General features: G+C 38.3%; 2 protein-coding genes across 2 annotated transcripts in view; one reads left to right on the forward strand and one right to left on the reverse strand.

Annotated features, from left to right (window-relative positions):
• Window positions 1-27,825, forward strand: part of LOC143352474 (uncharacterized) — a 465,026-nt gene that overhangs the window by 355,553 nt on the left and 81,648 nt on the right. The window lies entirely within an intron of this gene.
• LOC143352481 (uncharacterized) lies at window positions 4,056-6,780 on the reverse strand. The gene is made up of 3 exons (XM_076784998.1): window positions 6,504-6,780; window positions 4,406-4,521; window positions 4,056-4,276 (listed from the first exon to the last, which is right to left on the reverse strand). The coding sequence occupies exons 1-3, from the start codon at window positions 6,524-6,526 to the stop codon at window positions 4,086-4,088; spliced, it is 330 nt and encodes a 109-aa protein (XP_076641113.1). The 5' UTR covers window positions 6,527-6,780; the 3' UTR covers window positions 4,056-4,085.

Here is a 27,825-nt window from a genome sequence, read left to right on the forward strand (position 1 = left end):
AATTGACAAAGAATGTAGAAATTGATATTTCACTTACACAATTATTTTCCGGTTTGTTTCGGTCTCGATCGTCAGGAAGCGAACGTGTTCGGACACGAATCAACGTGTCCGAACTCGCAGCTTTAGCGGCCCGCTAGATTTTCGCCTCTCAGTCAGCTTCGCGAGACGGCACCTCATAATCCTTTATGATCCCATGTAATGCTGAGAAACATTACACACAGATTAGCGCAGCGTTTCGGCCGGAAAACGATAATGAAGTAGCACAAGTAACATGATAAATTGTTTTCATATCGTCAACTACAGCGGCCGTATTCCCTTTCGTAAGGTGAACAGGATTATCGTTCGTATTCCGACTTAATTGTTCGTGTTTGAAATTGCGTCTCATCTTGCAGTTACTTTCCTCCGGGGAATTTCAGACCATCTGTTCACGATACAAACATCCCTCTATAATTATTACAATGTACATGGTTCATAGAATTTTAAACAGAACATACAAGGAACATACAAGCCTCGTAACGAGCTTGTAAAAAAATACTCCCGAATCGAACGTGTTAAAAAATAACTTCGTAGTACTAGTCCACTGACAAAACTGATTTGTTTTCGAGTGACAGCAGTGCCATCCAACGAGTCTATACTTTTCGTGAGTTCCGCGACATCTTGAAAAATGTACCAAGACAGTCCGCGTCGAAAGGAGAAGGCGTTGTTCGCAACGGTTGAGATTAGTGTGAATTAGGTGGTATGAATGAGTTTGAATAAAGTGTATAATGAGAGGGAAGTATGAGAAATAGTGTGTCTAAGACAGAGTGTATCGAGTGTCGCATTTGTATACAATTTACGTTATTTTTATAAAACTAGTTGTAGGCAGACGTGTGCGTTTCATAATTATCGAACTCGTCCCCAACAAATCATTACAAAGAGGTACAGTGCGTTGCATTATGATGTCTTCACTTACCAATTATTCTTAACCGCGAAATCCTCCATCCAGTATAAGAATACGTCGACTCGAATGTGAGAAAAGACAGCAAAAGGTTCTTTCATCCTGGTTAGCCGGTACGTGTCGGCAAATCGCGATGACGACTTGCACGTTAACGACGCGACCCAGGTGCGAGTGGAAAAGCAACGGGTTTTGACGTCGGCGATTTATGAAACTGATTAGCCGTCGACATAATGCAAACTCAATTCCGATCCCTTTTGCCGCGCCACCCGCTTTGAAGTCGCTAATTGAGAAGGCCGTGCTCGTCAAAGCTCGGTTGCTCGCTCTATCTGCTCGGCAAATATCACCCACGACGACCAAATCGTCGAGCAATCTGACGTAACTCCGTTTAATGCACGGAAATTACATGGGCCGCGCCGTTGCGCGTAAATTATTCATAGGCGGTGAAACAGGCCGCGCGCATAAAGTCGTGCTTCCAGCCTCTGGATCCGACGGGAATTTTTCCGGCGATCTTATGCGAATCACGGCTAACAATCGGATTCGCCTGAAGGCTCGCGCGTCTTCCACCTGATGCACGAATAACAGACGAAGATGATTGACAGGCGAAAATTGCCGCGTATCGTCGCGAACGCCTGCGATGAATTTTAAATGCTGTCAAATGAAAAGTACAGATTGCATTTGATATCGCAATGATGTCCTCGCGAAGCTGTTTTATAGCTGCTACCTCAGGCAGAAAATATTTTATTAATGAACAGGTATGTATTATTTGATCCGAATTGTGAACGAGATTGTTGGGATATTTGTTTGAGGGTTCATTGAGATCGAAAAATATTAAACCGGTGAATGCACTTTACTATAATGATTTTATTAAATCTAGAATAATGCACTATCTACTTATTTATAATATTATTACTTGCATTGTATTATATTGCATTACAATTTCATATTTTTCGAAACAACAAGCTTACATAAAAATCGATAGTCTATTCATGATAGCCGGAAACGGTAACGACGCCGGTCAAAGAAGGTAAATGAAACTATCTTAAGGAGAGGTGATCATTAACGGCAGATTATTCCCTGTGAACGTCCGAGGAGAGGACGAATAATTCATTACAAAGTTTCGTGATAAAGTGAAAAATTCGAAATTTGCTTTTGATGCACAGTAGAAGCGAGCACCTCGAAAACAACTTTGATTAAGTTTAGAGGAGATTCAGTACTAAATTGTTTATAATTTTACGAATTAATACACACACATATATATATATAATGCACGTACGTATATGCGCATACGTAATTCACTAATTATTAATGCGCGTAGCTTAATTGCTATTAATATTGGTTGTACACATAATAACAACTAATCGCCAAATTAATATTCCATGCGCACAGATGGATAAATTTTCCGCCCCAACGAGCTGTAATTCCATGATCGTTACTACGTTTAAGGATTTTATGGTTAATACTGTCTCCCTGTAATTTCGTCCAACGTAATCGCTTTTTCCCCCCATCGAGAGGGGAAATATTGTAACAAGAAATGAGAAAATTCCAAGATAGACGTTAAAAAACTTTCATAAAGATTTCGCCAAGAAGATAATGTATAGAGCAATATTTTTCTATTCTACAGTTTATGCCGCTAAAGGTTTTACGAGCGCCTTTTATGACGTAGTAAACTTACTTTCCATAATGTCCGCGCGATTTAACGATAAACCATGGAAAGACACGCGGAATCATTATCAGATAATAGTTAACGGGGACAAAACATTGTTGCAACGTTTCGAGTTAAAAGCTGTCAGTATCGACTTTTTTATTATCAAAGAAACTGGTTCAATTATTAATTTTTAACGTTGAAGCAAGTCGAGTTGAGCTGTAACGTGTGTATAGTGTAGTATAGTAAATATTTGCTTATAATGTAGACTAAGCAAGGGTCATTTGAAAATTTTCGTTTTCTTTAAAATCTACTTTCTATGAAACAAAAGAATTACATAAAATTTGTAGAATCGTGTTCAGCTCATGAACGTCTATTTAAAACACTCACATAACGTTACAAATCGGAGGATGGTTGAAATTTATTCGACATAATTTTTTTATGCGACTTTGAACCAAATCTTAGTACATAAAATTGTTCCTTTGAACTTAACAGTGGATTCTTGGCATTAATGTCTTGGAATCATCCACGAATTTTTATCCTATATTTTTTCTGTATTTTTACATTGAGATTGACTGCTTCTCCGGTTGTATCATAGATATACTCTGTATATCCTGTGTTAACACGTCGAATAAGCAGATTGGGCGTCATATATATCTGACAAAGCGTTTGACTGTGTCAATCGATTGGTTAGTTACCAGTGGAGGCCCCTTGGATCGCCACGACACGAATTTAAGAAAATCGACATGTCACTATCAATTTAATGAAATTATTAGCACAAAGACGAAAATATTTATTGTACAACTTCCATATGTCTTTTAAGTATCAAGCATAACTTTCGTGTGTACAAATAGAAAAAACAGTGTTTAAAAAGTGACTTCTTATTTATTTATTTACTTCTTATGACGAACACCAAGCTAGATCAGAAATATATGAAAGTGGGGCCTGAAATTAAGGTTGCTCACAAAAATTTTAGACGCAGAGATGAAAAAAGGAAGCAATCAATGCAGAAAATGTTCATTTTGCTTGAAGGTCCCTCGACTATTGCAATGCACTCACTATGGCGCAACATAAAAATCGAGGTGGCCATTGCGGCAGCCAGGTTAACACAAATGATCAATAACCGCGTGTCAGCTGAACCTGTTTGCAGCTTGCTCCGGTCCTTTGAAGTATTGACATGTGTACATACGTACATTTATGAATGGCCACGTGTTTCCGTGGCAATTGGCATGCTTGCTCATACATCACCGCGCCCAAAACTACGTAATTGTAGATGCCAATACGTCGAGCGGGTGGCGAAAATCGAAGTTCCCGCCGATCGATCACGGTCCGTGGTTACTTCGCGAAAGAAAACGAACGTTTGGTTGTTCCTCGACGAAGCGTCGCGCTGGCCGACCGGATTCGTACAACGCGTACGGTCCTCGGTGAAACAATGGGGAAACCTCACGATCCTCGGCGATGTACGAGAATTCTCGCCTGTTTAATCCACATCGGTTAGCCCCGCGTTCATTTGCGCTCCTCGAACTTATTTGTGTTCCGTAGGGCGCGGCGACGACAAGCAGTCGTCGGATGTTTCGTTAAATTAAGAAGTAATCGTAATAGGGAACGTGCGTGAACTATAGATAACGCTGTGAATCGTCTTGGTAGCCTGCAGCTATTTTTTGGAACAATCGGCAGCAAAACTAGCATATGTGGTTCTTGGGAAATTGTAAAAAAGTTGTTAAAAATTTGGAAGAAATTATAAAATTTGATTCTTATTCATAGTTCAGCCAGTGAATCTAGCCACTAGTAGCGCTGCAGTCATCACGCACACTCCCTATACTGACCTGGGTGCTTTACTTGAAATTTTACGGCCATTTCTCTCAGCTTTGCGCAGTTAGGGATTCGATCTGGCTCCCTCGGAGAAGCTAACCTTATCTCTTGACGAAAAATTGGAGACTCCCTGTAGAAAATATTCTGGTAAAAAATAGCATAGTATATTTTCGTATATTATACTCTAGTACATTATAGTGTATTCTAGTACATTATACTTTAATATATTGTATTATCTTCCAGCATATTATGCTATATTTTATCAGATTATGCCAACTAATGAAACGATCAGTATTCGCATCAAATTTTAGCATCCTGAGCATCCGCATATTAAAATTGGTAAAGGATATTTTACCTTCACACGTTATCATCAATTTCGCGAGGAAATAATGGATTTGGATCGTTTCATATATAAATTAGATTTTGGAATAGTTTTTAATGTAAATTTTTTAAAAGATCGACTAATTATTTTGGCAGTTTCTTTAATGCACGACATTTTGGAAATTGTGATCAATCCATTATTCCGTCTACACGGTTTTCTCCTTTTTATTAGAACTTCAACGCACGCTTTATGTATGAGACAGGAGCGTTTTCCACGTTTATCGCGGAGAAAGTTTAAATTCCTATTTGCGAGCAATTTCCCAGGCGTAATTATGTCTCAGAGTTCTTCTGAATTAATTAATTTTGACAACACTTAAACATTCTGGGCCTCCCTCCGACAATTTATCTACTATTAGGTTGGTGCACACGAGCTAACGAACTTGAACGTTGAAAATTTGATACTCCCTTACCATTTTGAAAAGTTTTCAGTGAATTGAGATGTACAATTTGTGATGGTGAACGTTCATTAAATATGCCATCCCTATTTGAGCGTGGCAAGTAATAAATAAACATGATGTATGTGGGACCAGGACTCCTCATATAATAATATGTATTTTCATATAAATTATTAATGAAATTGACTCTTCCACGAACAAACAATTCAGCAGGAAAACAGCATTTAAAACAACATTTGAGAGCTTCAAATAAAGCAGAGAGAGAGAGAGTAAATATTTAAGATATGACGTTCGCAGACTGTTTCAAATATTGCTTATTATTAATATGAAAAATGCAATAATTCTTTGGAATGTCTAGAGAGAAATATGTTTGCGAAAAAATGTTACATTTCGATCTCGCTGAAACGACGTAAAAATACTTTCTGTTTTCCTGTTTCTCCTCTACGGCGAGAAGTTCGCCATTTCTTTTCCATTTCGCAAGTTACAAATCACTCGTGAATTGCATCACTCTAAAAGTGATTTTTATGAGTTTCTCCAGCAGCGTTCGATTAACTCGATGGAAAAACAGTTTCCGTTCGCCTGATATTGAATTTCTTACTCTGACTTCTGAAAATTATTGGTAATCTCGCAGTAAATTACTTTGCACTCGCTATATCTACTGACCGCGCTATTGGCCGTCTCTGGTGGATTGCGAAGATCTGGATAGAATCGTTTATGTGTTTGCTGAACATTTCATTCTTCGTAACAACTAACCGAACATCGCTGCTGGCAACAAAACATTATGAAAACAAAGAATTCAATTAAATGTTCATTTCATTTCTGTTCCTTACAATTCATTTGAACATTTTTTATTTTGCATAAAAATCCACAGTCTACTCGTCAGAATACGAGTATGTATATTGCGTTCAGAATACTGATATACTACAGAGTTCATAAATATTACCAAAATTTATTGGATTCATTAATCCTATACATATTACAATCTAATTTAATTCATTCGAAAACTGCGATATTTATTACAACTCCAATGTATCCAGAGTGCAGATTGCGAATTACAATAATATTCACTAATTACACGGTGCAAGTAGTTGGTGTGTCAGCAGTTATAACTGAATATTCGTGAACTTTCAATTCATTTTGAAACGACGTTTCCACGATTATATGATAATTGAACGTATTGTAAAACGGCGAAGTAATTTGGAACTTTATGTGATCGCACATATTATATGTGTATTAAATTGTCTAAGATGAAACCATAAAATGGTAATGGCACTCTAAACCTTAAAGTCCGGTTGTCCAATTAGGAGAATATATTCTTCAGCTTCATCTTACTTACCACCACTTGAAACGACCTGCCATAATAAGACTATATGTTCTGCCGTGAGTAGCAGTGAAAGGGTCAAGTATCCATCATGAATTGTCGGTTTTTCCAAGGAGAGAAGGGTTAACTTAATGTCCTCATTCTGAATGCAAGCCCCAGGCATCCATTGCGAGACGATCGATCTTCCTCGTCGCTTGGTTCGTTTCACTCACGATCCCAGAAATTCGAATCGGTCTGTTCATTTAGCCATACTATCTCGTTTATTATTATTATTACTTCCGCCGAAATTCCATATTAATACTACAAGGAATTGTAGATTAAACGTTCATTTTATCGTTGCGATGCCAGAAACTTGAGAAGTGAGCGAAAATTACTTTAGTCAATGCTATTCTTGGATAAAATACACATTAGTTTATTCGCTAGTATTTAGACCGTTTAACGCTTCCTAAAATTATTTCTAGCCTCTAAATTATTTTTTAAACGATCATTTCTTTGTACTAAATTATTGTCTTTTTCAAACTCTCAAAACTACTGCTCGTCTTAAAGATGCTTTCGATGCTATCTTCTTAACCCTTTGAGCGCTGAGTTGTGCGAAGTTAAGCGTGTGCTGTGGACCGCCTACTTTTTACGACGAAGCGCGTGCTGGGCTGATTAAAATTTCATTGCAAAATATGTTGATTGTAGCTGAAATAATTTGAGCAGTGTCCGCAAAAACCTTAACAGAACCATTTATTTCATTAAGCAATAATAACATGAACAATATAAAAAAAAATAAATGGCCCAAATTGAATGGCTGTGTGTGAACCCATATATGTGTTCATGGCCCAAATCGAATGGCGGAGTGGGAACCCATATATGTGTTCATTGCCCAAATTGAATGGCGGTGTGGAACCCATATATGCGTTCATAGCGCTCAAAGGGTTAATCTTTAGAATACTCTTTATTCAACAGATTACATTCTAATCTTTATTTCTTTAGTACCTTTCGAATGAATACAAAATATATCATGATGCAGTCGTAGGTGGCCCGGTTTGTCCAACAACGCCGTGCACAGGTATGTAGACTCTGGCCGTCTATTTGGAGGTCGGTTTGCATGTTCGCGCAGCCGAGAGCAAACTCTTCAGCCGCAGTGGACTCCCAACAATTGTAGGGACTCGTGTCACATCCATCCTTGAAGTCGAAGCCCTTCCAACGACGCGGCGACACCAAACATTTACTGTTTACACTTGCCGCGCGAAAGAAATTCATTCTGCCCGGTGACACCGACTCGGCGCAGAACAGCGCAAAGCAGCGCAGAGTCGCCAGATTAAGACTCGTCTCCCCCACTCTAATCTTCCCCTTCCACGACGCTATTCCCTCCGCGACTGTGCCTGTGACCAGTGTTGCCAGATCAAGACTTCTGCCCCCACTTCAGCTTCCCCTTCTACGACGCTATTCCCTCTGCGACTGTGCCTGTGACCAGTGTTGCCAGATCAAGACTTCTGCCCCCACTCCAGCTTCCCCTTCTTCTGCACACTGCCAACACTGTCAACACTGGCAACACTGCCCAGTGACACCAGCGCACAGTGGGCAATTTGGACGAAATCGGATTCAAAATCAAGGAACTTTCGATAGGAATGAGGTAGAGCGATGAAATTTTTTTTAAATGAAAGCTGCAACTTTGTAGAATATGGGGAAAATAGAGAGATTGTGGTACGAACGTTTTTTAACCTCGAGAAAATTCGTTAAACGCGCACAAATTCAAGAAAATTTTAGTTTTTCCAATACAACGCGCGGAAAAAATTTTCTTTTAACATGCTATACATCATTTCCCATAGATTTTTTCACGCTGATTTCAAATCTGGTCTCAAAATTTGTCTACGACCTCAGGATTTTGCAAAAAATAGATTTTTGTGACAAAAACTAATGAAGTCATTTTTTCGTTGAAATGATTGGATGGTAATAATCTCCCTATTTTTCCCATATTCTACAAAGTTTCAGCTTTAATTTAAAAAAAAATTTCATCGCTCTACCTCATTTCTATCGAAAGTTCCTTGATTTCGAATCCGATTTCGTCCAAATTGCTCATTGTGCGGCGCGGCGTGGCGCGACAGGGGAGCCTGCGAGTTACAATGTAGATAACAGCGCCATAAAATTATAGTAATCGTATACCTACATCAAATAATCGGCGGGGATCATAGCCGAATTTTATTCGCCGTAAAGTCGTCGAGCTGCGCGAACCTTTTTATATTCTATTTCGCGACGGGGCATTTCCTGCCGCGCTTCTTCGCGCGTCAAATTAAACGTCGCGACACGACAGCCGAAACGTCGAACAAGTTTCGCCGTTTCCGTTGCCCATTGTTTGCGGGCGTTGATAGTTGCCGGTTTTACGATATCGGCGCACCGGCCCGATAAGGAGCAGCGTAGTATTTTGTTCGCGCATAAAGCTGTGCTCCACGGACCCTCCCCTTGAGGAGGATTGATATCATAGCCGTCTATTGGCTTCCCTATCCCTTCTGCGAGGCTTTTATATATTCAGGAATACGCTCGAACCCTCCTTCCACCTACTTCGTACTTCATCTTTCCCCAGTTTAAACGGTTCAGACGATATAAACAGGATGGTTGCACGGTGAACGACGCGTCTGGGAGATTTATCTCGCCCCAAGAAAGTTCAAACTATCAGGTTGCAGCCGTGGGAATTAACCCCGCCGTCGTAAAATGCAATTTTTACGGGTGGAAAATAGTGGACGATTTGTGTTAATAAAGAACTCCCAGCGAACGGTGACCTGCACCGAAGTCTTTGCACGTCCGCGACTTTACGGAGCTTCGCGGCTTACGAATTTCTCGGAAATTAGAGCGACAGGACACGTAATTCTTTGATGTTGGCGGTCTGTAAAACCGGGAAATACGTGTACCGTGACTCACATTGGTATTTGGATACTCTTTAAAAGGGAATTAGCTTTCTAAAACTTCCTTAAAACCAAACGACTGCCGATACACATAACTTATTATACACGTTCTGAAAAGGGTATAGCCGTTTTCTGTATTACAATGAATCGAGAACAAACTGCGTCTCTTATGAAATTTTGCGTTTTACCATTTTCTAAATCCAGTTACTGATCCCAACAATCCGGGAAAGGGTGCCGCCGGATAAGGAGGACAAAAGTGCCCCCGAACCAAATTGAATTTGCAATAGACCATTCGATAGCTTATCCATAGAAAATACTGTGTGCCAATTTTCAACCTCATATGTCGACATAGGGGGTGCTAACGAGGTGACAAAGAAAATCAGGTTTTTCCGTAATTTCTCTTATCCTCTTCAATTGAAAATTCTGAAACGAGTCAGGCATATTTTGACTATTAGAATGCACATTTATGAATTTTTAGCTTCGAAGTTGTGATATACTAAGTTTATATTTTTACAGTTTTAGCATGCTCGTTATGGTGGTTAACATATAATTTTTTCATATTTTTCAAAGTGGGGGCACACAGTTAAAGAAATCAATAACCGCTATTTTTTACCTTTTCCATGCCCGTACAAGTACCAGGTTCTTATGACTCATATAATTAATTTCTTAGATTTCTCAGTTTCACTATTTTATAAAGTAGGAACAATTGTACTTTAAAATAAATCGAGATACTATTGCGATTTTAGTACCCGGACATGTCTGCGCTTTACAATAGCAACTCGTGTCGGCTACAATTCAGCTGAACAAGTTCTGCTTTTGTTGTGCTCTGAAAGTTTTGTATCCATTCAGTATATTTCTCTCTTTCAACAGCGTTTTTAGACCTGTTACGCTAGAGTACTCTTTTCACAAACAATAGTTGACCTCAGCATTTTATTTTTGTTCTGTAGTAAAAGTAGCCTTCCCCTCGTCACAATTTTTATAAAATTATTTTCCTACTGTTAACCATTGGATTCGAAAGAAATTAGAGATTACCTTGAAACGAGACGTTAATACGATACTAATGAATGCGTTTTGCAGTTCGTGCAGCTACCGCAAGCGCAATTATAAATTTTGCAATTGTCGAGAGCTCGTGAGCGCTCTGAGTCCTAATTTTATAGAGCGCTCCGTGAAGAGGAGTAACAAAGACGATATTCGTCGAGACAGTTTCTATATACATACGTATACAATAGTTGTTTGCTGACTGGCGAACAAAACACAGCGGAATTCGTGGTTCCTCATGAAAGTCCAATAAAAGACCTGTCTTCGAAGAAGTGTAGCTTATCGATGTTATTCCGGAGGCGATAGAAGCGATTTCGCTGCGTTTCACGCAGTCGGTGTGTTATTTATAACCATCCGGAGCACCGGCAACTCGCAGACCAAACAATCGATCGTTTCTGTCCCAAGGACGGGATAGCGAATTGTTCCTCAAACTGATCATATTTCTTTTCGGACTTTCCCGTGGTTTCGTAAACATATACCGAGCCACAGTTCCTGTAACATTTCGATGAACTTAATCGCGGAAGAAACATGAAAACACTAAAGGAATCAGCAAAATCATTTGTTTAAAGAGTTCATAAGACCATTAATTTTCTCCCACTGCAAACGCGAACAACATGTGCGATTTTTAACATGATTTACTTAGTTACATTTTCATTCTGAGACTTATAAAATAGTCTGGGTCAGACAGTATTTAACAGAGAACAAAATTGATTTCGGATAGCATAAACTATGCGACTTGCCATTCATATTAGCCACCATAATTTTTCTCAAACCTACAAACGTAACTTGATTTTTCATCCTCGTGTCGTTTCCGTGGCAGAAATAAAATATAAACGACCATCTTGTATATCTCAAGGATGACCTGAAAAGAAAAATATGAACTTGTAAAATTGTACTGTAAATGCTCTTGTTCTAGCAATGATGGTGCATTAAAGTTTTATTATTGTTAAAGGTGAAATTTTCATGCAAAACCTCGGTGATCGTGAATTCAAAAATTTGAAACCAAACTATTTCGACATCCCGCAGGTCCAGTATTACTAACGATCGCAAAAGCGAAAGCACAGTTTGCTCTAGCACGTTTACAGGCAGTAAATTGAATTGTGTTACGCGAACCCGGTTCTTTTATCTGGTTTCCGGATTGCGAACAAAAGAGCAGCAAATGGTGGACGCAGTTTAAAATAAAATTCCAGTATAATTATTCTGGCGAGAGATTTACTTTCATTCGTCGGTGTCTGTTTGCGATGTCGGTGGCCCCTTGCCGGAAAAATATCGTTGAACTTCGCCGTTTTATCTCTTGCACCTGGAGAACATTTTCACGTTTATCTCGTTGTCTTGCGAGCGAACGGACGGGGATGACCGCGCAGAGAAATGGAACGACCCGTAGAGAACACCGGATGTCAGGAATTTATTCCCCGCCTTATTCCAGCTAGTCACACGAACGTCCATGTACTCGATTCCTTTTTCGAGGAACGTGGGAACCGCCGCGGAATTTTTCCGAATTTCGTTCGACGCGCGAAAGATCGAAATGAACGAACAATGCCGGAAAATGGGGCGGGAGGAGGGAATAGATAAAGACGAGAGCGGAACGAGATTACACTTGTACGATGTTGCAGGTTCACGCTTCCTCAATCACGCTATCCCCTAACCGCCCCCTATTTTCTATGGAACAACCGCAACGAAATTGATTCTGCGACAGGGACCTCGATTCTCGAACAAGAAATCGCACGTTCTGTAAAAAGACGATCCGATAGGATCTGAATCGTTTTACAATTTATTGCCGGGTGTTTTATTGAGAGCTTGCAGAGGCTCCATAGTACGGTATACTTATTGGAATTGCAGATAATCTTATCGCTAGATTGCGGATTTGATGTATTATTAAAATTAAGTGAGTTAGAAAGTTTTCAGCGGCAAAACGTAAAAATAAAAACGATTTAAATTGTAAACTTAAGAAAAAATAAATTATACAAAAAATTTTGGTATTCCACCAAACCATCACCAGGACCAGTTTCAGATTCGCCATTTTCAAATTGTTGAAAGTATAAAGACTCCTACATAGGAAATGATTGAATCAATTTCTTACTTCTAGCATACATGCAATCACGTGTGAGATTCGTGGTCACGTAATCGGGCAAAAAATAAGTATGTATCGCGAGCCTGGCCCGTGGTGTATCGGTCCGGCTCAATGTAAACAACACGTGCCACGCTCGTGTTTTGTTGATGCGCCCCACCGTAAACATAACGGGCCAGGCTCGAATTCGCCCAACCAATGGCTCGACGCCTCAGCGCTCTTGTTTTTGTTTCTGGCACACGCTATTGGAACTTAAATCGTAGGGCAAGGGATTTATGACTCTGTTACACCTATTTTGGATTTATTCAAATTAACACATCAAGGCATGAAAATAAATTTTATGCTGTGCACATGTGTTGTGTGAACAGTTTTTAGATATTTCGCATAAAGATAACAGATCCAAGGGCGGATGAAAATGCAATATGCGGATTGAAATTGCATTTAAATGGATCCGTGAAAACGGATTAGCATAGTTTACGGCGAGACGTACCGAGCATAAACTATAAACGGATAACACTGCAACTATCTAAAAACATATTGACGGTGTATATACTTGAATATTGCATGAGGATTCTACGTAGGCAAATCAAGAGAGGGAGTAATACATAGTCAAACATTGGTTAAGTAGAACCAAGCTTCATATAAACCCGCATTTGCTAAGCACGTTAGACGCATAAGTGGTATGATATTGTACGTGCTAGTATACTAAAATAATCTTCATTATTAAGCATTTAATATTGGAATCAGAATTATTCCCTAATGTATACAAACGTTATAATTCATTCTAATAAAAAATGAAAATGTACCTCTCTCATCTGAATGTGATTATCCAAATATGAAAATCTATCTACCTTAAGACTGATGAACATAACTTTCTCGATTCATTTTAGTTTGTTACACAATCAAATTTATTCGTCGTACAACAATGGCGTTCTCACAAGTGTTTTAAATGCAAGTAATATTTCGAGTTAAATTAAATTAATTGAAAACATGAATATTATCCTTCAGATTTATGCGTTACTTAAAAAAAAGTATACAAAATCTTTGAATTTGATTTACCATTAAATACGATGTCTGCGCCATTAAATCTGGAAAAGGGAAATATATAAAATTTGGACATATCGATTTTGGAGAAATTTCTGTGAGAAGTAATTTTCGGAAAAATATTTGACACGTATTTTTTCCGGCCAGCATCCATGCTGAAACGGTTATTAAAATTGGGCAAAACCAGTGAAAATCAACCATTTTAAGAGCTGTTTTCAGGCTTTCAGCACGGGCGGTGGCCAAAAAAATTACATGTCAAATATTTTTCCAACAATTAGCTCTCACAGAAATTTGAATATACAGCGGATTTATTTATACATAAATATTCCCGTTTTCCAGACTCTGCACCATACACTGTATTTGATGATAAATCAAATTGAAAGATTTTCTATGTTTTTAAGAAAGTAACACAGAAATCTCATCATTATTCCTCTGAGGCATCGCCTTTTATTCAAAAACGTTTAACGATATTTCCAAAATAACAAAATGCAGTTCTGTCTGAAAATCACGGGTTCCCGTCGCACGATCGTTTCCAAATTTTGCACACATCTATTTCTCATCAAGTCTCACAATGTAGGAGGGGGGAGGCCAAAGAGATCTCAAAAAAAATGTTTGACCCTTACAGTTAGGGACCACCCTAGTGCACAAGCGTGCGCACTCCACCAGTGAGCACAATTCTACAATACATTATCAGCATCCTGCTGATCGATAATTACCGAACAGCGGCATCAAAAGGAAACGTGTGTCAACTCGGCCGTCAAATCGGAATAACCGGACAGGTTAAACGTTCTCATAGGCGGCCGTATGACTAACAACACAAACTGTCCGTTCAATCGACAGAAAGCCGATGCCGCGCGGCGTTCTGCGATTGTTCGATCCCAAGAATTCAAGCACGTTGTTCAATTTAATCTCGCCCTGCGGCGCGCACCCAGAACCATTGCCGGCGCGACCGCCGCGTCACAATGGGACCCTGAATGTTTGCCCCGGGGCCACGAAACTCGGGAAACTTCACCACGAATTTACACGAGACGCTGACCCTTCGCCGACGCGCCGAGACGAGACGAGACGAGATTCTTATTCCGCAAAGTCAATGTTCCAGCAACGGTTCGCGCCGGGCGGACCGTTTCCATCGTACTGATCCTGGCGGAAAGTTTCCCCGTGAAATGTAGTGACAACGGTGCATAGTCGGCAGAGAAACTTCCGTCGAAAACCCGTAAGAAACTCGGACCGCGAGGACTCGAGTTCTCCGGCGCGGCGATCGTCGAATCGTTGCATTTAATTATCGGGCTACAACCGGTTCTCGGCTTCGGCCGCTTAACGTTCGCCCGCGGTTAAACTACGATTCGAGTTGGTACAAATCGTTGAATATGTTAGGCGACGGGGGCGGCTGCAATTAAATCAGCAGACAACGGCCGCCGCACCGAGCCGCGGAACAATGACGAAATAAGTCCCCGGCCGGCGAAAGGGATTTGACGTCGCGGAAACTTTGCCGAGCTGGGTTTCGCGGAAACTCGTGTCACCTCTGTGTGCGGGAAAGTTGAAATCGCAGCTCTGGTAATGTTTTCCTGGCCTCCCGGGAACGCGGGACACACCGCCAATCCGGAGACGTGGCCGGGAGTCGTGGCGAAATCGTCGAATTCTTCTAGAAAATCGTGCAAAAGTCCGGACGCTACCACCCTGTTGCTCTCAGGTACAGTGACTCCCATAAATATTCGGACACTAGGTATAACTAACTTTATGATTTAATAATTCGTTTGTTGATAAAGCAATCGCCCTGGAAATTGTTTCTAGCAATAAAACATTTATTAAGGATGATAAACATATATAATTTATTTGAAAAATATATATACGTTTCATAATAAAAATTATTAAACGAAATAATGGACCATTTGTGGCTCACAAAAATATTCGGACACGTATTATATTTCTCTGGCAATCGCCTTCTGGGGACGCGATATTCCAAGAACGGGAAAACGTTTGTTTACAAACAGAATCTCGTGGACCATTAGATGTCCATGCCACCTCACTACTGTCAGTAGTAAACGTGAATTCGTTCAAAATGGGTCGCAAAGGAAAGAATACGAGTTTCGATGTGCGACAGCTTGTAATTTTTCATCGAGAAAAAGGAAAAACCTATCGCGAAATTAGTGCAATGCTTCGTATAAGTAAGAGTACTGCTGCAGATATCTGTCGACGATTTTATATTGAGAATCGCATTGATTCTATTCCGCAAACTGGAAGACCAAGTCTCTTATGTACGAGGGAGAAAAGCAAAATTATTCGGAAAATGAAAAAAAATCCGCGCTTAAGTGCTCCAAAACTAGTTAGTGAGCTATTAGGAGAAAGCTCCAAAAATGTTTCAGCCGAAACAGTTCGGAGAGTGCTGAGGCAAGCTCGTTACAATGGAAGAGTAGCTAGAAAGAAACCATTTATCAACGAAAAGAATATTGATAAACGAAAAACCCTTGCAAGAGAGCTAATTTCTAAGGATGAGACATGGTGGAAGGATGTCATATTTGCTGATGAAAGCAAATTCAATCTGTACAATTCCGACGGAAGAACTATGGTGTGGCGGAAAGCGAATAAAGAGTTTAATTTTGGAAATACAAGAGGTACAGTGAAACACGGCGGAGGCAGCGTAATGGTCTGGGGTTGCATTTCGTCATATGGAGTCGGTAACCTAGTGTTTATTGACGGTATCATGGACAAAAATCATTATTTAAATATACTCAAAAATAATTTAATTCAAAGTGCTGAAAAAATGGGGCTTAATAATACTTTTAAGTTTTACCAAGACAACGACCCCAAGCACAAGTCACGTATTGTGCAAGAATTTTTATTATACCGCTGCCCCAAAATTCTTCATTCGCCACCCCAATCACCGGACCTTAATCCTATCGAGAATTTATGGGATGAATTGGATAGAAAAATTCGAAAAACCCCAATTACATCGATAGCTGAATTAAAACAAAGACTTGCAACTGAGTGGTCGAATATAACTGTTGAATATTTAAAAAAAATTACAAACAGTATGCCAAACAGATTAAGACATGTTCTTAAACAAAATGGTTATGCCACGAAGTATTAAACAAATTTTGTAATGCTAAATTACATTATCTAAATTGAAAAATTAATATTGTCCGAATATTTTTGTGAGCCAAAAATGGTACATTATTTCTTTTACTAATTTTTATTATGGAATTTATGTACATTTTTCAAATAAATTATTTATGTTTATCAACATTAATAGATCTTTTATTGCTAGAAACAATTCCCGGGACGATTGCTTTATTAACAAAGGAATTATCAAGTCGTAAAGGTAGTTATAGCTAGTGTCCGAATATTTTTGGGAGTCACTGTATGTATTATTGTCCGAGAAGTGCCGGATTTTCTTGGTTTCGCGGGTAGCCACTTGAGGTTGCTGTATTTTGGTGCGTGCACAAGTTTTCACCTTTTTCTTTTTTATCTATTCATTGCTTCCGACATCTGTTTTCTATTGCGCGTTTACCAGGTTACATACACCTAGAAGGAATAAACCTACGGTGAATTGCAATTTTTATTGAGGGTTTTAACTGTTTTATACGTTCGAAAATATGAAGCACAAATCATGAAATTTTCATAGGAAAATTCGAAACGGGAAAGATTTTTCTAGAAAAACAGTTTTTACGGTAATCATTGCAATTTTTACCGGAAATCAAAAAACCAAAATTTTTTAACGTGGACATGAAACTAATATTTACGTCATATATGGTTTGAAGCAATAAATAAATAATAATAATAGATGATTATAATGATTAAAAATTAAATCTTAAATTCTATATTAAATCTTGACTTTTCAATAATCGTTTCACCAAATAAATTGTTTTTGTGAAAAATACGTCCAGAAAATACAGAAAATACGTCCGGTCGTTTAAAATTCGGCGAGGTAAGATCGGGAATGACGAAACACTGCCACATCGTTGACTTTGAAGAGATTGCCGCGAGTATGCGCGGCAGCCAACTATCGGGACCATGTTGCAAAGCATGAACGGATGGAAACGATAGTACGTAGTAGAGACTACGATTACACTTTAAGTTCAATCTGTACCGTTAGCTGGCGAGCTACGCGTCACGGAATAGGCTTCTGAATCACATTCCCGATCTATCAGTGGAACCATAAGGCGTTCAAAACGTTCTGTAAGATGCGATCCGGGCTGATCTCATTTTTATTCTAACCACGAAACCCTGGACCGTGAAACTTTCTTCCACTGGCGCTTTTAATAAACGTAATAGAGTGTAAAGCTTAGAGATAAGGCGTGCCCCTGGGTCGTGTGGTGCCTTCTCGACCCGACGACGGTGTCATCTATATCTATGCCCCCGTTACACCCCCTTGATCTGCTGTCCTGAAAATTCACCTTAAAGACCATGGTTACGGGCAATTTCAGCAGAAACGAGAATCGTTGCCGTCATCGCGCAAAATACGAACTTGCATTCGGTAGAAGAAACCAAGTTTCCGCAATAAATTGCTTCAGCGACCGCGAACATTTGCACTTTCTTGTTAATTAATGTTCTAGGAGCTTCTGGATGTAAATATCCTTAATTCATTGTAGTTATTGCTATCATGCGGTTGTTCTTTACCTTTTCAACCATGGAGCTCTTAAAAAATGTATATTTGCACTAAACTGCAAATTTGGATAGGCTTATCATGAATCTGTAAAATATTATAGTGAAAGATAATTTTTATTTCCATAACTACGAAACATACTACTGTATGTAACTGCACTATTCTACTAAGTGGACTGTATTCTTTTTATGGGAATTAAAAGAACAATTCAACAATGGAAGGTTATTATTATTATTTATTTATTGTTTTAAACCATATAAGGTTTATATTTAATAAGATTTTACGTTATTTCAAATAACAGAGTGCGCAAAATGAATTATTATAAAAAGAGATATGAATTTTTTTTGGTGAAATTTTTAAGGAAACAAATTTTTCCTTTGATTTGGTTTTTATAATAATAATATATTAGAATATTAATTATAAGAAGTGTTCATGTTTTGGACGGAGAAACTCATTTCACAGCAAAGGCAAAATACAATGATAAGAATCTCTATGCATAAGTAAAATATTAATGCAAAAATGTTTGTTTCTTTACGAAGCATAAAATAAGAAAATTTAACATTGATTCGAGGAAGCGTTCCATCATCCCCAGACGTTGAAGAAATTTTCCAATAACGCCTATCCTCATCTTCTTCGCTCGTAGTAATAAAAGCGCTCCAGTATTTTATATTGTGTTATTTAATCATTTCTCCTTATTTCTTTCAATAATTTTGCATAAATTGCTACAGGAATATAATTTTTATTGAATACCTAATTCTCACGAGTAGCTTGCAGCGCCTATTTACTTAAATTACCTAAAACACTTCCATTGATTAATACTCAGCCATTCTTTGAAAAAATCTTTTTTGCGATGAAACGCCTTAATCTTTCTTGAGAATGTGTGCACACAAGACATTTTGAAAAAATTACAACTAGTCGGAATGACGGCGAAAATATTAAAGATTGTTTTTCACACTGTTTTTCAATGATTTTTATAAACATATTCGAAAGCTAAAAATTCTACTCATTTCTCCAGGCTTCTTACTTTCTTTCATTTTTCGGAAAATTTTCATCTGCGAATTTCATCAAATTTATTTCCAATTCCAAGCAACTAATGCTCGGAGATTTAGACTTGCAACGAGATCAGAGCAGTACGAAATAAACTGCAGTGGAACCGACGAAATCAGGTCGTTATTTACGTAAAATATGTCTTATTCTTCCCGAAGAACAAAAAACGGGAAATCAATATTCAACGGACCGTCGCGTCGGCGGCGGCGGCGGCGACGGTTAACTCAAACGGGATGTGGGAGCGGGTAGCTCCAGCAAACGTTAAATAAAGCGGTCGGTGAAGTTAGTTACGCGAAACAAGCGGACGCGATGCAAATCCATTTTCACGCTTATCGAAAGCTTCGTTAATTTCCAAGCGGCCGACGACGCTCGGCCGTCGAATTTGATTACATTTTCGCTTCCTATCTCCGTCTCCTTCGTCTTCTGTTCGGACTCTTCTCGTTCGTTTTATCGCCGGTGCGATCGCTTTTGTTTCGGGACGGTCTCTATATCTTGTTTAAATTTTTCTCCACGTACGAGCTGCGCTCCCGGTTGAAATCAGCACGTGACATGGGAATGACACGCACTCGAAACAACCTCGAATTAAACGTGACATAGGGGTGGGGAAGGGGGCCCGGCAACTTCCGTTTTTCGCTTCCACGCGGGAAAAATAATATCCGGCCCGAGTCCTGTTGGTCTTCTTCCACCGTCTGCCATAAATTGCGTGTTGCGCCTCGCGGCGCGATAGCACGCCATCGCGGCGGGAACCAATTCAATTCGCCCGCTAATCCTGATTATACTTTAACATTGCCCTGCCACCGGCGTAACCAGATTTACGTTTCATTTCGTTTCAATCCGCGGAACCCGATAACGTACTTCGCCGAAACAGATTAAGTGATTGGCCGGATTAGTTCTAACGTGCCAGTTATTTTCAACCCGTAAACGGTTTACTGACATACAAACTATCGGAATATACGGCAGCTGCTCATATTACTAGAGCACTACAAATAAATATACAGTGGCTCACGAAAGTATTCGAACGCTTACGTTTACAAATTTTAATGAATAAAATAAGATGTACTAAACTAATCTGTATAGAACCATTTGGTATCTGTAGTAAGGGGGAAGTCTCAAGATTATGTCAGTAAAATTTGAAAAGGATTCAACAGCGTAGGCAGAAGTTATGATATATTTATTAGAAACACGCGTAATAAGTGACTCACAAAAGTGTTCGAACGCTGTAACGCTGTTGATATGTTTTCATCTTTCTTAGAAAGGAATGTACACATTACTACTAAATGAAAACATTGGTACGTTCAGTTGATGTTAAGGCATCGTTTCCGTAACAGCAACGTAGAACTGTGCACAGTAGTAGTTAAAATGAAGACTAAAAAGTCAGAAACACAAAAGTGTGAAAGAGAAATGATACTTCGATTGCATAAGGATGGAAAATCATATAACGAGATTGCAGAAATTATAAACAGAAGTAAGGCTACAATACATTATATTATTAAAAAATCAAACAATGAAGGAACAATTGCGAACAACGCTCGATCAGGTCGACGAAAGAAATTAACTGAAAGAGAACAGAAAATTATCATTCGCGAAATAAAAAAAGATCCTACTATATCCGCTCCTAAACTCACAAATATGGTAGCTGATATGTTTCATAAAGAAGTTCATCCCGAATTATGTCGACGAATCTTACGAAATAATGATTTTCATGGCAGTGTACCACGAAAGAAGCCATATATTAATGCGGTAAATCGAAAAAAAGACTGGCTTTTGCAAAAGCATATCTCAATAAAGATCTTTTTTCTGGGATAAAGTCATCTTTTCGGATGAGTCTAAATTTAATATCTTTGCCTCAGATGGTCGAAATTATGTTTGGAGAAAACCAAATACGGAATTGGAAATTAAAAATTTACAGCAAACAGTGAAACACGGAGGTGGATCGGTTATGGTGTGGGGCTGCATGGCAGCAAGTGGCACCGGAAATTTGGTACTCATTAATGGAATACTCGATAAATATAAGTATTTCAATATTTTAAGGAACAACCTTAAAGAAAGTGCCCGTAAATTAGGATTATTGGAAGACTTCAACAAGATAACAATCCCAAGCATACTGCAGGAATTGTGAAAGAATGGATCATATATAACACACCACATATGTTAACTACTCTACCGCAAAGTCCAGATATAAATCCAATTGAAAATTTATGAGCTGAAATTGGAAAAAGATTAAATAAATATCAAATAACTTCAAAGGAGGTATTGAAACAAAAAATCATAGAAGTATGGAATTCCATTGAGTGTACTTTTACAAAATCATTGGTTTATAGTATGGAACGTCGATTGAGACACATCGTTACTGCTAAAAGTGGTCCAACAAAATAGTAACATTAAATAATGTAATAACATATGTAGCGTTCGAATACTTTTGTGAGTCACTTATTATGCGTGTTTCTAATAAATATATCATAACTTCTGTCTACGTTGTTGAATCCTTTTCAAATTTTACTGACATAATCTTGAGACTTCCCCCTTACTATAGATACCAAATTGTTCTATACAGATTAGTTTAGTAAATCTTATTTTATTCATTAAAATTTGTAAACGTGAGCGATCGAATATTTTCGTGAGCCACTGTATATCGAGAATTTACTGTAGTATGATACAGTCTGCGGTATAGTCTGCGGATAGTAACGGGGTGACAAAGAAAATCAAGTTTTTTTGTCATTCCTATTCTACCCTCCAATTGAAAATTCAGAAAAAATGCACGCATATTTTAGCTATTAGAATGCACATCTATGAATTTTTCAGAATTTTTAGCTTCGAAACCGTATTTAAAAAAATAAAAAATTTTTGAAATACCGATTTCTTGTAGAAATTATGAGATACTAAGTTTATATTTTTACTGTTTTTTTGTTTTCTCCGATTTTTCACAGTGGAGGCACATAGTTAAAGTTATGGAAGATTTAATTACCTCTATTTCCATGTTCAGGCACGAACGTTGATAAACCTCCGAGTCTTCCAAATATAGCGGCGCGTTTTTAATTTAAGTACTCTTTTTGGCCACGTTAAATCGGACACACTATACAATTTTGCCACTGATATCTACCGTGTACGCAAAGAAGTTTCAATACTGGGAGCCCGCAACGAAAAAGTTTAATTCAGTCCACTCGGCTATCGAGTTTTTCCATCGGTATTCCGCTCCACTGCGCGAATATCTTCCAATGAGTGTCAATAGTGGTCCCCGCTAACAAAATCAACGTCGCGAACAAGCTTCCGCGACCGAATTTTCAATTCACCGGAATAATTAATTTATCGCTAAACCGGTTTAATCGTATTTGCAGAGGGAATATCGTGTGTTTTGCGACTACTTGAATTTCTCCTGGATAACCGGATATGCAGTCCGAAAAATTACATGTAATCGTTACGATGCACGGCGAACTGGAACGCATATTTTATTCGATTGATATTTAATAAATTTTTGTTCCGCCAAATCAAAAACTCTTTGAAACTTCGAAATCCAAAACTATTTCCCTTTCTAGCTCCAAGGAAAATCGTGAAATTGAATCTCAAAATTCTTATTTTGCTTAATAATTATTAGACTTAAATAATTTTCTATTCCAAAAGATTCTGTTCAAAGTTTCAGTAATCTTAAAGTAAATTGCAAATATTTGAAAATAAATACGTCTGCTTAAGCTCGGATATTTCACCATATTTCACAATTACATATCTGAATATTTTGTCGTTTATTATTTTAATTTACTGATGAAGACAATTGTAGAACACGCTCCCTTTCCCCTTAATTACACAAAATAATTGTGCCTCGAAACGAGTTGCTGTAAATAATTAAATCTTATCACAGCAAGTACGCTTTCATTCTAAATACCTCGCACAAAGGTATTTTTTAATTTTGTGCACAAAATTTCCCTTTTATGCGAAGTAATGTCCCCCTGGAATGGGAACACCGAAAACAAATTTTAATCTGGACCGCAAAAAAGATTCCCAGGTGACCGTGCGACGTAGACGAGTAGAAGCAACAATTGAAAATGTGTTTGAATTCGTTGGTGCCTCTACTTTCTGCAAAATTCACGGAGTTATTCGTCAAGTATTTTGCGAAACGACCGTTTCAAATAACAGGGAAGTCGAGCCGGGTGAAGGGGACGTTCGCTGAAGGGTCATTTGCAATTGACTACAAGTTTCCTCGCGGGAGAATTCCTGTTCGTTCCCGTTCTACTTCATTCCCATGACAACAGCTGTGCTAGCGACAAGATAACGAGGAGAGGATTAAGAGTTAAACTAGTCATAACCACGTATCGACGCTTAGAAGCTCTTAAAACTCGCGAGCAAGTTTCCCACCGGCTTCCAAACCTGGACAATGAAATAATGATCGAGCAGCCTCGAGGTAAAATTCAGCAACGTCACGAACCGTCTGCAAGCTGCGAAAACGTCTGACGGAAAACTTAGCCGTTTCGTTCGGCTAACAAGAAACTTCCGCAGTCACCATTCAAAGCTTACCCTCGTGAATCATGAAATTTGATTAATCTCTGCCAGATTTATTTCATTTTATACGGTTTAAGTAAGATGGATCTTGTAGCTTCGAACTGGAAATTACGTCGTCCATTTTCAACACGACAGACTTCAATGCTTAACCTCTGGCTTGGAACTTGGGTCCGTTTAGACCCAGAATTACAAACCTTGCATCCAAGTCCTAAGTTTCCAGTAACATTTTCTTATAATCTAAAAACATAATCGTCTAACTTACGTATACTCAAAAATACATCAGCAAAGTCGACTGCCGCTATCGATAGTAGATAAACATAAGTTCCCAAGGAAGCTTTTTACCAGCGAGCTAACGGTTCCCGGCGGAAGAGTGATCCCACCTACTTCCTTATTCTATGCTAAGTTACGGTCGACTTCGGCGGAAGCTGTTATTAAGGATAACCAATTCCTCCGGACCCCGTTCTATTGGAACTGGTGAAAATGAATCGAAAATCGGAAGCTGATAAAGCAGCGAACCATGTCGCATGGCGGTTCAGAGAGGATCTCTAGTCATAGGATTATCGTGACCACCACTGAAACACACACTTTTCCATGAGCCCGTGCTCGAATATACTTCACAAGCCTTCAAAAAGTTCCTCTCTGAAATATGACTTTAATATCTTAAACCTCGTACCCTCCTCAAAAATGATTGCATAAAAGATCCTCTCGTGGTTTTCGCCCATTTTCGTCTTACACTCCAATTTGACTAATATTACATCGATAATCTTATATTTTAAACGAATACGTCAAATTGCAAGAAAAATTTTGAGTTACTAACAAACAGGTAGAAAATACGTGTCATGTAGAGTGATAACGTACAGCTAGTAGTAGAGACCTGCGTGTGGTCGGACATTGAAGTTCGACCTTACAAAGTAAACGTTCATGAAACGTATACTAGATCAATCAAGAGTATGTGTACACAGAAGTGTATGCATGTATAACGTGTAAAGATTTAAAAAAAAATCACAAGCTACGATATTTTAGTAAAATTCAATTAAATTTTATTTATTGTTCGCATTGATACGTCATGTCAAAACTTGATAAATATTTCAAAATATAAATTTTCCATTCGAATTGCGACAAACAGCCATTAAATAAAAATTGGCTCCCCTTCGTGGCAATTTGAATAAGTTGGAAATAATGTAACAGTACTGTCAAATGCTTCCATCGTTTCGATTATTTAATCTGCAGTCGAATTACGAATATTTCACCGCTACAGGAAACGTAAGCTCAAAAGGAGCCCGCAAACCCAATATTCCAGCAGTAAATTACATTACAGAAGTGACCGCAATCTAATAATTACAGTATACCAAGTGCGATGAACACGCATCCCTATAGTGTGTGTGGAACATTCCAATCATACATTTCTGCGATAGAGTATGCTCGTGTTTATAGTGCGAACATATTGTTTATGTTTATAACGGTACATCACGTAGCGTAAACCTATTAGTGTCAGTTATTCCAATAACAGTGCACATACGTTCACATTTAATTCGAAATTAATTATTCGACTGATTTCAAGAGTTGTTGTCGCGACGCAAACGCCGAATCAATGAAAGCATAAGATGACACGACAAGGTTAAGTTAACGCGCGAAAAATATCGTAAAATGTCCACATGGATGTTGCAAATAAATAACATATTCAGATTGTAATATGGAATAGTATTCAACCGGAAGACTTTCCAAAATAATCTGCATCACTTTCTATGCATTTACTCCATCTCACGTTCACTGCCACGTCGGTTATCAGAAACAAAGTGTCATGACTGCCTTATGCATTGATAGGAAAAATGAGCAGATCAAATGTAAAACAGTGAATTCGTTCACTTTGACTGTCAAACTAGAAACCTCAAAAATTCCATAAAGTCAGTGTTATTTAATGAAATAAAAATTGAAAAAAATTAAATGCATGATATTGAGTAGTCCTCCAACCTTCTTGTATTTTACGGATCCTAATCAAATTTGGTACAATCAATATATTAATGTAAAAATTCATTTTAAAACCTGGACAAATAATTCCATCACCCACACATGGGTGACATGGCAGTCAACGTGTCAACACTAGAACTACCGACAGTTGAGATGTAGCTATCTCTACCAAAACCAGTCAAAATGACTGGTCTTTAAAAAATACGTAGTAGTAGAATATTTTTATATTTATTGATTTATTATTATCTTACAAAAGGAACTGCATGTTCTGAGATCATAAAAGCTATATAATAATAACAATAAGTACAATAATGAAGAATATTTAGTACCAAAATCTTTGGTAACAAGAATATTAAAATAAATCTCCATTGGTAAATATAAGAAGTATAATATAATAATATAATAATAATAATAAACGTAATAGAATAAATAAAATACAAATATAACTTAAATTATTAGGTACAGAAGTTATCATTCGTCACAGTTCTTACAAAAGTAAAGTTTCTTCTGCGTGCATTTTCCACATACATATTGTTTACAAAGATTGCAAATGGTTGTAGTCTTATTATTATTACAGTACCCTATCCGACACCATTTGCGTGAATAAGGTGAGTTCTTTGACGTACTTTGGATCTCAGATGCTCTTTGTTCTATCCGTGATTTTTCATAGTCAGCGGCAAGTTCATCTGCTAATTGAAAAATAAAATCTTTTCTGTATATCTGCTCACCTGTGGTTTCCTTATATAAAATCCAGGCATTTATGCCAGCTAAATCTAAAATATTGAAAAATACTTGAAGTGGCCATCTTCTTGATCCCGACTTCACGCTATATTTTTTTGCTATTTGGTCTGCTATATCTACCCCAAATTTTGTTTTATTATAAAATTCGACCGTTTCAGGTAGGCCCTTTTCGCTTTTCCAATTTTGACGGTTTTATGTTTTGAGCTCAGGATAAAAACTTTCTTCTTCGGCTTACTTTTATAAATTGCGAGTGTAATGTCATTTGATCGATACAGCATCGACGAAAAGCGAGTCATGGTATCCTTCTTCGTTTTACAAATTTTTGTGAGTTCTCTTTTGTTTCCGCGTATTGTGCCAACCAGTGTGGTTCTTTTGGCTAATAATTTATATGCCAGCGACAAGCTTGTAAAAAAATTGTCGGTTATTATGGTTCTTCCCTTCATACTATACGGTTCAATAAGTTCACACCAGTCAAATTGACTGGTACTGGTACAAGTAGCCATGATAAAAAATTACTTTTATTTCCAATGAATAAAACAAAATTAAATTTTATTATATTATTCCTTTAGCTATCCCTGCGAAAGTCATTACATCATTGCGGAGAAAAAATATAACATGGAGTAGGAATTTTAAAATAAAGTTGTCAAACCAGTCATTTTGACTGGTGTGGTAGTTCTAGCGTTAAAGAAGTTAAAAATACTTTTGCACCATTTTCAAGTTCCTGAAATTATGAATAATATAAATAAACGCGCGCGCGTGTGTAACTCCGGTAACTTGAAATTAACTTGGACAATATTTATTTTCTACAAAAACCCGCGGTCTAGTCTCGTGACATGAAAATTTTTTAAATAAATTCCACCTATTTCATAGAAACCGTTTGTTCGGGGAAGGGATGCGCCCTTGATTGTCAGAATATAAATTTCAATATTAGTAAGCCGCAAGTGTAATCCCCGTCGCGCCATCGCGTCGCGCCGCGTCGGAGACAGCGATACACGCGAAAGCAAGTTCGCGAGAGCGTGTCGCATTAATCGCGCGCCGGTATAGAAGCCGACGGTGAATTAATTTAACGTAGCGCGTACGATTCTACATTAGTTACACGCAGTTACATGCGATATCTGTTGGCACGGTACTGATTACGTAATACGAATGCAATGCTGCCGCTGCGCCGGTGCGCCGCCGCATCTAATGTATCCGCGGTGCCCAGTTATTGCCATCCACGGGATTATTGCTGTAATTGCATTCGTTGCGATTCCCCGGTAGAATCGTACAACGGGACGTTTAATATTCCGCGATCGTTTTGCACCGTGCCGGCTGGGAAATAAAAATTATTCCAAGTGTTTCCTTGTCCCCTTTCTCTCACCCCTGGAAAACACGTTTCATCGCCTCGTTGATCGAATTAACCCTTTCCACCACGAATTTTTTTTTTCTCTTTCAATTTTATCCCCAATT

Source organism: Halictus rubicundus, chromosome 3 (genome assembly GCF_050948215.1).
Source record: "Halictus rubicundus isolate RS-2024b chromosome 3, iyHalRubi1_principal, whole genome shotgun sequence".
NCBI lineage: Eukaryota > Metazoa > Arthropoda > Insecta > Hymenoptera > Halictidae > Halictus > Halictus rubicundus.

What these genes read in the sequence shown, in the direction of transcription:
- LOC143352481 (XM_076784998.1), bottom strand. Translation starts at nt 6,526, where the DNA reads ATGGCAGGTCGTTTCAAGTGGTG. An exon ending in GCAGGTCGTTTCAAGTGGTG is followed by an intron (nt 4,522 to 6,503) that starts GTAAGTAAGATG and finishes TATTTTCTACAG; the next exon opens with GGAGTCTCCAATTTTTCGTC. An exon ending in ATTTCAAGTAAAGCACCCAG is followed by an intron (nt 4,277 to 4,405) that starts GTCAGTATAGGG and finishes CAATTTCCCAAG; the next exon opens with AACCACATATGCTAGTTTTG.